General features: G+C 47.7%; 1 protein-coding gene across 3 annotated transcripts in view; it reads right to left on the reverse strand.

Moving 5' to 3' along the window:
- Tead1 (TEA domain transcription factor 1) overlaps positions 1–13,521 on the reverse strand; it is a 238,811-nt gene that overhangs the window by 145,792 nt on the left and 79,498 nt on the right. For all 3 annotated transcript variants that reach the window (XM_052761369.1, XM_052761370.1, XM_052761368.1), the window contains exon 2: positions 10,192–10,447. In XM_052761369.1, the coding sequence (XP_052617329.1) occupies positions 10,192–10,348 (157 nt within the window). In that variant the 5' untranslated portion in view covers positions 10,349–10,447. The remainder of the gene's footprint in view (positions 1–10,191; positions 10,448–13,521) is intronic.

The raw sequence follows: 13,521 nt of genomic DNA on the forward strand, positions 1-13,521 counted from the left end.
CCAACACAGATCATTGATGGCCCCACATGCTTGTCTTCTTCCTTGTCTCCATGGCCACAGCCCACATTGACACATCCTGGCTATACCAGTGTCCATACCACAAAACTCACTCAATCTTCCTGTCTACTCAAGAGCCTGCAATCCCGTCCCAACTCTCACTCAACAGGGCCGCCAACAGTCTCCATCTGTCATGACTGGGGCCCTCGACATCTTCCATGTTCTCCATCCCCACACACACCAGCTCCCACTCTGATGTCAGGCTATGGATAGACCTAAGATATTTAATCATGCCAATAGCCTCCCTTGAAAAAACTAGCTCTCCACCTGACACAGAATTTAATTGAAAATGGATTGCACAATGTGGTATGAAACATGACACTTTTAAAGCAACAGAACAGAGAGCCTCTAGGCTAGGCACTGAGCATGACTCACAGAAGGAATGCTAACCCCTTAGACAGCAGGGAAATTAAGATTCTGCTTTTTGCTAATTAAAAGTTTTACCCAGCTGGGCACAGTGGCACACACATAAAATCTCAGCACTAGGGAGAAAGAGGCAGAAGAATCAGGCATTCAAGGCCAGTCTCAGGCCAGATCCTGTCTCAAAAAGAGAAAAAACAAAAATCCTACTCACTCCCCACTCAAAAGTTTTACTAACCTGAAAAATTTTGGGTTTTTTGATGCTCACCCCTCCAACCCCAATACAAAAAAGATAGAAGAAAAAAAAACACTACAAAAAGGAGAAAATATTTCAAGCCATGAATCCCACAAAGCCCTTAATCTAGAAGATTCTCCAAAACTCCAATTATGAGATAGAAAAAACACCTGAAGTGATGTCACCACCAAGGAAGATGTATACCACCAAATGAGCACAGGAAAAGATAGTCCACTTTAGCAGTCCCTATGGAATGCGAACCAGGAAAGCAGGGGCTAGTGTGACACCCCCTTTTTACAATGGGGAACATAAACAGAGACGGCTAGGATGAAAAGGCGGTGAGGGTGCAGAGAATGGAGGGGAGAATGTGAAACAGTGCAGCCACCTTGGAAAACAGCCTGGGAGTTCAACGTCCACCTCCTGAGTTATTTACCCCACAGAGTCCACTAGAAATCCAAAAACAAATGCTCCCAGAGGAGAGGAGGTAGCAAAAGGCCAGTCAATCTAGATGCTCTCCAAAATATGTTTCACCGTTTGAACCTGAGATGGGGAGATGTCTCGGTGGCTAAGAATGCTTGCTGTGTAAGCATAAAGGACCTGCATTCAAATACCAGCATTCATGTAAAAATCAAGGCATGGCAGCATACACACCTGTTGTCACTGTGCTGTAGGGGACAGAGACAGGAGGATCTTTAGGCCTAGATCCAGACTCATCAAGGGTCACTGTCTGAAGGGAAAAAAGCAGAGAGTGACAGAAAAGGACACCTGATGTGATCTGGCTTCCACGTGTGTGTGTATAGATCTCCACACCCACATACACGCATACTGCATCATACCTACAAACACACAAAAGTTTTGTGGCTCACATACACTGTGGGATGCTTCTTAATGATAAAAAGGGATAAATTGTTGATATGCACATATAACTGGATCGTCTCCAGGAAATGAGTGAATGGGACTGAGTTGGGGGGGTGAGGGATGCCACTGTCAAAAGACTGCATACATTGGTGGTTGCCAGAAGACAGAGATAGGTAAGGAAAGGGCAATACAGAATGTGGCGGGGTCAATAAGGAGCAACCCAGGGTTTTGCATTCTGACTGATGGAACAGAGAAGACACTGCACACAACCCAACGAGCCTGACTACGCACGCACGCAAGTATAACTGGGAAAATCTTAGTAAGATCAATGGGTTGTGCTGATGTCAACATCCTGGCTATGGTATCACAATTGTGCAAAACCTAACCATGGGGGCAATGAGCAAATTGCACACAAAGAACCCCGTTGTGTATTATTTCTTACAATTGCATATGAATCTATAATTATCTCAATAAAATTTTCAACAAAGAAAGTAGTAACCTCCAACTTCCCTTGGGCCCTCTGTGGTTCAGCCAGCAATTCTGTTCACCCTGTCTGTCTAGGTCCCATTCTCCCACAGCTGCACGAAGCCTACTCCACTCCTCCACAGCTATGGGCCAGCTCAGCCATGTGGCCTTAATCACTGTCAGCCCTCCAAAGTCCCTTCTAGCTTTTGCTCCATCAAAAACACCCGCAATTCACAGACTGCTCTCCCTGACTCACCATGTGGCCACACCCATCTCCTGCCCTAAAAATTAGTCTTCTCTTAACTTGACAGCCATCCAAGGTATCATGTCTCTTTCACATGTGGTCAAAGACCACCACCTACACCCACCCCAGAGCCTAGGTCATGATAATGGTCCTGGTGGGTAAAAGGCAGACTGAATGAAGTCACCCAGTTCACAGTGTGAGGAGGACATCAGGAGTCACTCGGTTCTTTTGGCAATTCGAAAGACTTTATGCCCACCAGCCCTGTGGTTCTCAAACCTGGATGACCACCTAATTCACCCAAGTACTCAAAGCACACTCCCAGAGATTCTTTGAGTATTCCTTCCATTCCTCTCTCCCTCTCCCTCCCCACCCCTCTCTCTCCTTCTCTTCCCCTCCCCTCTTAGCTCAAGTTTCTGCTGCTGATAATCATGTTGAGGAACCAGACTCTTTCGTTTCAAAAAGCAGAAAAGGCCATCTCGGGGTTGGTGTGTCGCTCAGCAGAGTGCTTGCCCAGCACGCACAAGGCCTATGTTCAACCACAGCACTGCACACACTGGGCATGGCATCCCATTCATGCAATCCCAGCACTAGGGAGGTGAAGGCATGGAGAACAGAAGTTTAAGGTCATGTTCCTGGGCTACATAGTAAGTTTGGGTTATATAAGACCCTGTCAGAAAGAAAGGAAGGAAAATTGGATTGGGGGGGGGGGGGGAGAGATAGGAAGCAATGTGTTTTCTCTCCTCACAACTCCAGACATTTCATTTAAAATCTACACCAGGGGCCTGCAAGATAATTCAGCAGGTAAAGATGCTTGTCCCCTCAAGCCTGATGACCTGAGTTGGATGACTGGAACCCATAAGGTCGAAGAGAAGAACTGACTACCGCAAGCTATCCTCTGAGTCCTATACATGTGTGTGCACTGTACAATACACACACATAATGATGTCTTTTAACCCACGCCAGCTTCGGCCTTGCTAAACTGCTAATCAGGCCACACAAGCCGCACCACCACTCCTGGAGTATGGGAATGCACTCTCCTCCTTCGTCCATCTCCAACCTGAGCTCTAGGCCCGAGTTTCTAACACCTCACAGGGCAAGCCCCATCGACAGATACCTGGAACAAGTACATGACGCAAGGCACCTCATTCCCACCCTCTCCCAAACCTGCCTCTCCTGTCTCTACTCCCCACCTCATTCCACAGTCCACCTACCTCTCCATCACCCAGGAGTAACCTCAACATAAACCTCCCATTCTTTTACAAACCACTTCTGGTCAGCCGGTTCCGTGGGTTCCACCTTGGAAACTTCCCCCATCTGCAAGGCACACTCTAGCATCAGCTGCAATGCCAACGGAAGAGTGGTAAGAGGCATCTAACTCGTCTTTGCCTGAAGAAGTGGCTTTGTAATACACAGAGTGAGTCATGTCAGTCATGTACCTCTCCCAAAACGCTGCAGAGGTCTCACTCTACTCAGAATGAGTGCCAGACATCTTGGTGTGGTGCACATGCCCTCCTCGGTACAGTACCTGGCTACACTGGCAGCTTCTATACCACCTGCCCAGGTGGCATCCTCATTTCCCTGCTCAGACTCATGGTAAGAGGCTCTCCCCTTTCTACCCCGCCATTCTGAAATTCAGGCTCCAAAAGTCTTGTGAAGTTCCCTGTCAAGGTCTATGGCTATACCACCCTGAACAAGACTGATCATGTGTGAAGTCACCTACAACTACCTACAAATATGCCTTCATCATCTTTGGCCAGAAGGGGCTTATAATCTAAAGAAACCACTAAGTGTTTCCTTCCCCAAAATTCAAAGTTATAAAAGGTAATTGTCTATCTCTCATTCTCACTTGCCCACTCATCTACCTTGAATTAAACATATGGAAATTAAGCCTGGCGGTGGTGGCGCACGCCTTTAATCCCAGCACTCGGGAAGCAGAGGCAGGCAGATCTCTGTGAGTTCGAGGCCAGCCTGGTCTACAAGGCAAGTTCCAGGACAGGCTCCAAAGCAGAAAATTCCCAATCATTTTTCTCTCCCTCCTTCCCCACACCTTTCCCCACAACACTAAAGTGTGTACCTCGACAACAAAATATACTTCCATGGTACACTTAGTTGTACTGACTGACCTGGCTAGAAATGTCCACTCCAGCTTCTCTGCTGTGTGACCTCAAGCTTCCTCAGCCACAAAATGGAGATTCCTAGAGTTCCTTTGTCACTGGGTTGTTAGGAGGACTAAGGAAACAACGGCATTCTAAAAAGCAATTCAAACAGGTCATCTGTTTTCATTACTTCCTATATATTGTCCCCAACTCATAGTCAGAACACACACTTCAGTGAGTGACTTCTAAATCCACCTGACTCCTGACTGTCCACTGCCATGGCAAAGTCCTTAAGAAGTAGAAGAATTTGAGAATGACTTGGCATTTTTTTCCTTTTCCTCCCTCATGACCCATTACTAAGCCACACACCTCGGGAATAATCGCCTGCATGTCTACCCCCACCCCCACCCCATTATTTCCCAATCAAAATACTGATGACAGGGGCTAGTCTCACAGGAACCAAGCTGGGTCAAAATCCCCTATTACTCATCTGCAGTGAGGAGCCCAGAACTCACCCTGGCTCCCCTGGTGTCCCTCTTTGGATCAGAATTCCTTCCTAATCCTCCAACGAAGAACTGACAACACACGTTACAAAAACAAGGGTCCTCTGCCTTCACCTATGCGACAAAATGAGCAAGCCCCTCTCTCCTCTCCCCTTTTCTACCACTGCCCACAGCGGAGGTTCTGAGAGCGCAAGCGAGAAGCATCCAAGATACTTCAGTGCGTCTGACCCTACAAAAAGTCTGCAGGAAGCACACAGAGTCCCTGTTTCCCGACGGTCCCAGGGTAAAGCTCTGTGTGTTTCACACTTTAACCAATCGTCTTGAAACAACAGGTAGGTAGGTAGGAAGGAAGGAAGGGAGGGAGTTAAAGATGTCATAGGATGCTCAGACGGATAACTAGCAAGATATGTTCATCTCAGGCCCCAAGACACAGTTTCCTAAGATCCAGCGACTGTAGGCACTGGAGTCTGTAATCATTTACATACCAGAGCCTCCACAGACGCAGCCACCGTCCTCAACCCCAAAATGAACCATGAAAGCAGTTTTCCTGTGGAGGCACAGACAGTCAGTCCTGCCTCTCCTTAAATGGTTCTTAGGGCTGGGTAGAGCCAGCATGGGCCCCTCTAGCTGTCTGATGGGCACACAGTTGTGTTCACCCATGCACACTCATTCTGATGTCCCTGGGCAGATGTCCTGACTCACTGAGCAAGCCCCTTCCTCTTGAAAATACAGGCCAACAGGCAATCCCAAATCCCGCTCGTGACTGGCAAGACAGGAGTTAGAAATGGGGGAGAGGCACACATCCATCTTCCCTGTCCCCCTGAACTAGCTAGTTCTCTAAGACTGACCAGCGGACCTAACATCCCAACAAAAGACACCCCCCACATAAAGCTGGGGATATGAATCACTTGACAGAAGCCTTGTCTTACATGCATGAGATCCTGGATTTAATTGCCAGCACCACTTAAAAAAAAAAAAAAAAAGCTGGGTAGGGGGCTGCCTCCCACCCAGCTGTTCTCAAGAAAGAGGCTAGAGGTGTCTGCTCACAGAAGGAGAAAGTCATTGTGTAGCAGTGGCTGTGCCTGCAGAGTCTTAGGACACTAGAACCTTCCAGACATCTTTCTGGCCAGCATCAGGGCCAGCCTTGTGATCTGGACCCTCCCTGCTGTGTTCTCTTCCTGCCAGCAGCAGGCCAGGTGTCCTGGACTTTGGTCGCCAAGAACAAGCTTCAAAAGGCTAAGTAGAAGGTGACCATCTTCAAAGCGTCCTCAGACTTCCCAGAAATCTCTGGCACCCGGCCCTGACCTCAGGTCAGTTGCCGGCAAATGAACTTGTGACAGCTCCATGAGGGCAGGGACTCTGACTGTGTCTGTCTGGTTCCCTGCCGTCATCCTGGCAACCCCAAGCATGAGACTGGCATACAGCTGGTGCTCAACACTGATCTGCTGGATCCCTGGGCAATGGCTTCTACCAAGGATGGAAAGAAAGGCTAGCAGGAGCAGGCCAGGCTTTGGAGCTAGGCAGACCTAGATCTGAAACTTTCCAGACACCACATCCACAGCTTCTTGGCCCCTCCCTGCCCAGCCCCCTCATCACAGCACCTCAGGGAGCTCTTAGGGAAGTTAGCTGGAAATAACATATAAAGCCTTAGGACAACACAAGGCAGAAGCCTCTGCCATGTTTTCGGTTCACAAACACTTATTTAGCACTCGTATGTAAGATGTTTTTCAATCCCAATGTGCAATACCAGATCACAATCACTTCAGTTACTTTTTGTAACAATCCTCTGAAGTTGGATCTTCAGCCTTTGAGACAGGGAGAAGGAAGAAGGCAACTTGCCCGAAGCCGGAGACCTAAAAGTGCAGGGCCAGGATTCATATTAATTACACAGTCTAAACTGCTAAGTACTGCACCTGTCTGCCTCTAGGGCTGACAAGCACTGCAAACTGGTTTCTGTCCCAACCCTTGTAGGATTCCAAGGACATCTGACCACACTGCCAGACTGGTGTCTTCAGTTACAGGGGAAACAGACACAGGTACTCCCCTGGATGGGTGCTCTGTTTTGTCAGTTTCCACTGTAGGGTGTACTCCCCTGAAATCTAATTTTAGACAAGCACATTCACTAAAAACTTCCCTCCCATCCCAGCCTCCCCACTACAAGAAGAAACACACAGCTATGCAAAAATAAGATAAGAAATGAGGGGCAGAGCTAAAGAGAGAGGTCTGTGTGCCTTTAGAGCAAATGCAGAGGCAGAACCTGAGAATAAGCGCTGTACATCAGGGAGCAGAGAAGACGGCCAGGCACACAGAGGCCGGATACACAGCCTCAGATGCCCAGAAATCCAAGGTAACAGAAAATTAAGCCATTTTCTCCAAGGGACGAAAGCTTATCATAAAGAACTTTCCATTTACTCTCCTGTCAACCATGATGGAAATCTCGTTACCAAAACAAAGCAACTGACCCTGCTTTTTCCAATGTTTCAGGACTCGTGACATCACAAAGAACTCCACAAATGCTCAGAGGAACAGCAGCATTCTCAAGGAAAACACACAATGACTGACTGCAGAGAACCCCAGTGCATTCGTTTTTAAAGCTCTTAGGGACCGCTGATTCCTGGTCCACCTAGGTTCTGATTCTTGTATGCGACGGCAAAAGCTTGATTACAGAGGTGGTTCTGGCCTTACACTATATCTCACGTGACTCTGTCCCCAAGAGGCTGAGGTATCACTGTGGAAAGTCAACTTTCTCTACTTGCAAAGTCCCTGGCAGGGCAGAGGCAGCTCCCATGAAGTGGGGGTCCAATCTCCACCTCCCCTAGTCCAGGAACTACTACACTTTGTGCCAAGATAGCAAGGGCATTCTATTACATGGCACAATGATGGAGAGCTGAGGGGAGTGTTTCCTCCGTGGAAAGACCAGGATATTGCAAGCTCAGCGCAGAAAATCCATCTCTTCCTCCCCAGTCAGGAAACAAAATCCTACAGGTTCTGTACTCTCTGCCCTGTGAAAACCCACAACCAGTCCTAGACTCTTCCTCCCTAGTGAGTTGTGATTCCTGAAGCTGTTCCCTCAAAAGGGTTGCCTCATTTTAAATCTGGCTGGCTACCAACACAGACAATAATCGGATAGTGTTGACTTAAGGAAAAAGAAACCCATCTCAAAAACAGAACTGGGAAGTACCCTGGTGATACAGACATGTCCCACAGCCAACACCAAGCTTACCAATATCTAATAACCCGCTAAGTTCCAAGCCCTAAAACCACAATGTCCAACATGGCAAATCCCCAAGGACCTGTGGTCATCATTTATTTGACTATGTTTCCCAGGAGCTCAAAACTAGACAACATCAAGGGCAGAAGTGATCAGGTTAATTGTGGACAGAACAACTCAAATCTGAAGTTTCCCGTGGTTCAGTTCACAGCCAGAGACCTTAAAAGATATATTCACATAAAAAGTTCACAATGAGTTATAGCAAAATGGTCAACTATCCACAAAGGAAAATCTCAATGGAGAAAAACAAACAAACAAACAAACAAACTGTCGTTTTCTGGGCATGGTCTCACTAGATAGCCCAGGCTGGCCCTAAACCCCCACTTATCCTCCTGCCTTAGCCTCCTGAGTGTTGGGATCACAGGTGTACACTACCAAACCCAGCTTACACTATTAACCTAGATTAAAACAATTTCTGAGTCAATGAGTGGGAGCTGCACACGCAATGTCCCAAAGCTACGCTTCCCCACACGTGACAAAGTCATCTCAAACGAACGAATGAAAGCCACGGGAGGGGAAGCAGGGGACGACAGGACTCAGGACACCTAAGGCCCCGAAACCATCCACCCATGGCAGCTGAGCAGTTTTGGCCCAACTTTGCTACCCTAGATACAAAGAGGATTCTTTGGCTACAGCAGAACTCACAAGAGCCTAAAACAAATGCCACAAGTTTGGGTTCTCACTCCCGGGTGCATGACAGGCTGAGAGGCTCCGTGCCACAGAGAGCAAAAGTGTCTTTGTTTCCATTACATCATCCATGGTGAAGGGGGAGGGCAGGCGGGCCACAGCTGGTGGCAGCTGTGCCACCATCTGCTTTCTCCTCCTCAGCAGCCTTTGCTGGTCTGAGCACAGCCTCCTTGGGCTGCTGACAGAGAAGTGCAGGGTTAAAGGTACAACATCCTATTACAGAAAGAGTTGGAATTACTGAGAAATAAATCACTCCTCTGTTGAGTTAACGGCCTCGGGCAGTTGATGAGCTGGTGTTCTTGGAATTTACGCTGTTTGCATCTCTTTAGACTTGGTGACAACACAAACTCTGTCAACTCAATTAGACAAACACTATGTACAAGCAACCACCTGCCATCTGCTTCCCTAAAAGGTAGGTGGCCAAAAAGCACAGGTCTGAAGCTGGAAGCATTCTGGAAAAGAAGAGAGACATCCCAACACTGTGGAGGCAAGCATCACACTAGCTGTGGCTGCTGGCAATCCCGAACCATTCGGAAAGCTGGGCTTGCCTTCCTCGTGCAGCTGCCTTTGGAGCCTACCTACAGGAAGGACCTCACCCAGAGAAGGCGAAGCTGGTACTTAGGGGGGCTTGGGGGAGACGACAACAGCATCTCAGCTGGCCGTTCAACTGCAAGTGGGAAGCAGAGTCCAACAGGCTGCTCAAGCCCACGCGTGTGTTTTATCTGCCCAGTTCAGGGTTGTTTTATCTGCCCAGTTCAGGGGGGGGATTTGAATATTTTTTGTAGAGGGGCATAGTGTTGAAACAGGGTCTCCTGTAGTCCAGGCTGGCCAAAAGTTTCTGTGTAGTCAAGAATGAACTAGGACTTCTGGGCCTCCTGCCTCTACTTCCAGAGTGCTAGGATTACAGGGCGTGCACAACCATGCCTACTTTCCCAAGTGCTGTGGATTAAACCTTGCGTTTTGTGATGCTAAGCAAGCACTCTACCAACTGAGCCACATCCCCAGCCAATAAAAATAAATGTCATATACAAATCTAAATCACAGGCTCTTCCTGCAAGGGTGGGAAGGATTCAGGAGACTCGGTCCCATTCCTGACACCAGCTATGTGGAGCTAAATGGTAGGACTCCCTTGAGATGGAGGGCGTGTTCTGAAGAACTTGTTCCCTCCTGCATGAATGCCACTGTGGCACCTGGACCTTCAGAGCATCTGCCAGAAGGCCTGTCAAGCAGGAAGAAAGAGAAAACCCCAAGAGATGTTATCCCAGTATCCCTTATTGACACTCCTCTGTAGTGGAGCCCTGGTCCCTGGGATATCCAATTGTCATTCCACAAAGAGCATCCGAGCTGGCTTCAGAGAACATCCCTCCCACCACAGCAGGTTGCAGTCCCTGAAAGGAATGTTCCAGGCCACTTACCATACATTTTGCCTTCGTCTGATAAGATGATTTTCCTCCTCCCACACGGCGGATAGATAGCCAGGGCCTCCTGAAAGCTCTGCTCTATGTCAGGACTCCAGACCCCCTCCGCATCATTGTCCATCGGCTTATCTGCCGAGTCGCTCATCCTTTCCATGTTTTCGGCAGGGCTCTCGCTGCCGCTCCAGCTGCTGGGCTCAATTTTGGCGGTTGGATTTTCCAAGCCGAAGCCTGGAGCCTTTTCAAGAAAACAAACCTAAAAGAGAAATCATAAAATAGTATAAGGACGGGATCATCATCCACACACTGTTCCTATGAGCTGCACTGTAGGGTCTTGGCCATTAGTGTTTTGTGGACAATAACTCCAGTGAAGAATGTGGAATTCTGAGATCCCAGATGATTGTGTTCACTGTGTGTCGTGTTAAGCACCCTACAAAAACATTAGCGGCCAGCTGAAGCCAGGTAATCTTCCTCGATGAGAGGAAAGTCTCACCAATGAAGGCAATCACTCAGAGCTACATCTGCAAGGCTCTCACGTGAGAATCTTTTACTAAGTACCCATACCCTACAAGCAGTGCCATACTCAAGGGTAGTCAAATCCCCATAGCAGAACAAGTTTTTTTAAAAAAATAAAGTAAAATAAAAGATATCAGCTTCACTCTAGCAATTGACATCCTAAGTGAAATGTCACACCATCTCAATACAAGATCATGCAAGAGTGGGGGACAGGAGAAATGAGATTACTTTAGTGCCGCAGGTACTCATCCTACCAGTCAGTAGTACCAGTTGACCGAGACCTAGCACATTGATTTTTGGGGCTCCTACCTGTGGACCCCTGTGGAGTCAGGTCACCCGGTCCTAAACTCTAACCCTGAATGAAGCAGAGACCAGTCCAGTCCGCTTCCACACCTGCCACCCTTGTGGGGATGTCCCCATCCCTATGGGGCAGCAGCCGGTCCTGCAGCATACTCTCCCAGTCATCTGGAAACTGTGGGGCAATCTTTCCTTCATTCTTCTGGGCAGTGGAGATAACAGAACCACAAGAAATCTTCCTCCAAAATGTAAACGCATTCCCTTTCAATTATACATGCCTCCTATAGTCACAAGGGGATAAGCTTTCTAAACAAATGTCACGCTGGCTTGACACCAAGGTGAAAATGATCTAATCCAGTACTCCCTGCTGGCTGCACACTAACATATCAATATTGCTTTGTGAAAACCACATCAGATCATTAATGCAAAGGGCTCCCCAAAAGAAGGAGGATGGGAAAGGAATCATGGTGTGCCTGAGCAGGGAGGGCCTCATGTGATCACTGCTGCTCCCCTTATATCCCTGCAATATTTCAACACAAGAGGCAAGAGGAAAGCATGCCCATGTTCCAAGGTGCTGTCAGCTGAGCACAAACAACTGAGTTTCTTCCCTTGCCTCTCCCAACCGTATCCTCTCACCAATGCGTGGGTCAACAGAACCTCAGAATAGAGCACAATCCACGGTCTAACTGATAGGTGGTTTTGGACTCCTCACATTGGCTTTCTTCAATTTGGCAGCTTTTTTTTTTTTTGTTTGGTTGGTTGGTTGGCTTTTTTGTTTGTTTGTTTTTCAAGACAGGGTTTCTCTGTGTAGTTTCAGTACCTGTCCTAGATCTCGCTATCTCTGCCTCCTGAGTGCTAGGATCAAAGGCGTTCACCACCACCGCCTGGCTAGCATTTGTATTTTTAAAAAAGGTAGTATGCTTGGTTTTAACTGTTATCTCTAAGCCATCATTCAGAGAACATGTCAGCAAAATATTGACAGCCCCGTACCAACACACATACGCTTACACAGGACGTCAAAACTTGCCAATGTCAAGGTATAAATTATGAAACAAGAAAGGGTTTTGTGACTGGCCCCACGATGAACTTTGGGTGCCTGCCTGCCTCATGGGCCTTTTGAATTTTCAAGTGATTACATTTTGGGTTGGGATCTGAGAGTACTATAAAATCTGAGCTAAGCTGTAACCACCCTAGTGATTGCTTACTGGAGAAATTACGAGAATAGGAGGGAACTCTTTGATAGTGGCTAGCCTCTTTCCCAACAAAAAAAAACAATGCACACACATATAAAACCATAGGCCAAGCCAGGACAGATCCCAGCAGAATGAATTCACTCAAGGAAGTTGCACTTAAAGATATATATTAGATGTGTGGGTGCTCAACCACTATAGCCAAGGGATGGAATTCAGCAGAGTGAGAGCTGAGGGGCCTGGGCCTTTGGAGGCCTAGGAAGAAGGTTCTTATGCAACTAAAAGTATAGTCCCCAGAAGAAAACATACCAACAACCCCCACCCAAAGTCTTAAGAGCATCTATCTCATCAGCTGGTCACACAGGCTATGCTGGAACTTACCAGTGGGAGGGCACTCACTGGCTCCTCAGCACCTCCCACCTTCACACTGGGATGCTGACACTGCACAGCCAATTAGGTCAACACCCATTTCCTCACTTAACTTGACCCTATCATCCCTGAGGATCTATCCATCCTTCAGGTCAGCCTCTCCTCAAAGATCCATTTCCTACCGGCTGACCAACCCTTGGGATCCCTATGGGCCTTCATAACCACTCACCCCTCACCAGTGCATCTGAAATCACAAGGGAGGGGATAGCCCCACTTTGTGATGCTTGGAAGAAGACTCCACCATAAGGAAAGCCTATCCACTAGCCAAACGGTCCACCAAAGATAGCCTCACCTCAGAAGACTAGCGGCAAAGGCTTGCAGACAACATTCAAGTTGCTTCTCAGGCTAAAAGTCACACACATTAATTGATCCATCCACCCAGGAAGCACAAACATAGCTCTAAACACTCCCACATTTTGATTCATTTACAGGGAAAGAAAGAACTTTGTGATTAGGCTCTTGCAATTTATCCTTCTGGAGCTCAGCAGGATGAAGTTACCTCCTCTGGACCTAAAGCAGCGCACAGCCCAAAAACACACCAGGCACAAAATCTACAGAGCTACTCGGGTTCTTGGTTTTACAACCCAACTGTAAGATGAGCCCCTGTATGGGCAGAGAGTTTTGATCACAAGGCTGGTGGGGCTGGCTGAGAAAGCGCCCCATACTAGATACCAAAATAACCATCCTGGCATTCCACTCCTCAGCTCCAAAGCCACCTCATCCTGGAAATTGTCCTTGTCACTCTAGTGACTGTGAGAGTATCAGTCATACTTTACGAGCATCCTACATGTATACAGCTGGTTACTGCTCAATCTACCTTGATTTGAATGCACACCAAAAAGCACCTGCTTATTACCAGCATTAAGATCTAATCAAGTCAGGTACAGTGGCACACGCC

The sequence above is a fragment of the Peromyscus californicus genome, unplaced genomic scaffold (assembly GCF_007827085.1).
Source record: "Peromyscus californicus insignis strain IS unplaced genomic scaffold, ASM782708v3 Scaffold_4__1_contigs__length_199733344, whole genome shotgun sequence".
Classification (NCBI taxonomy): Eukaryota; Metazoa; Chordata; class Mammalia; order Rodentia; family Cricetidae; genus Peromyscus; species Peromyscus californicus.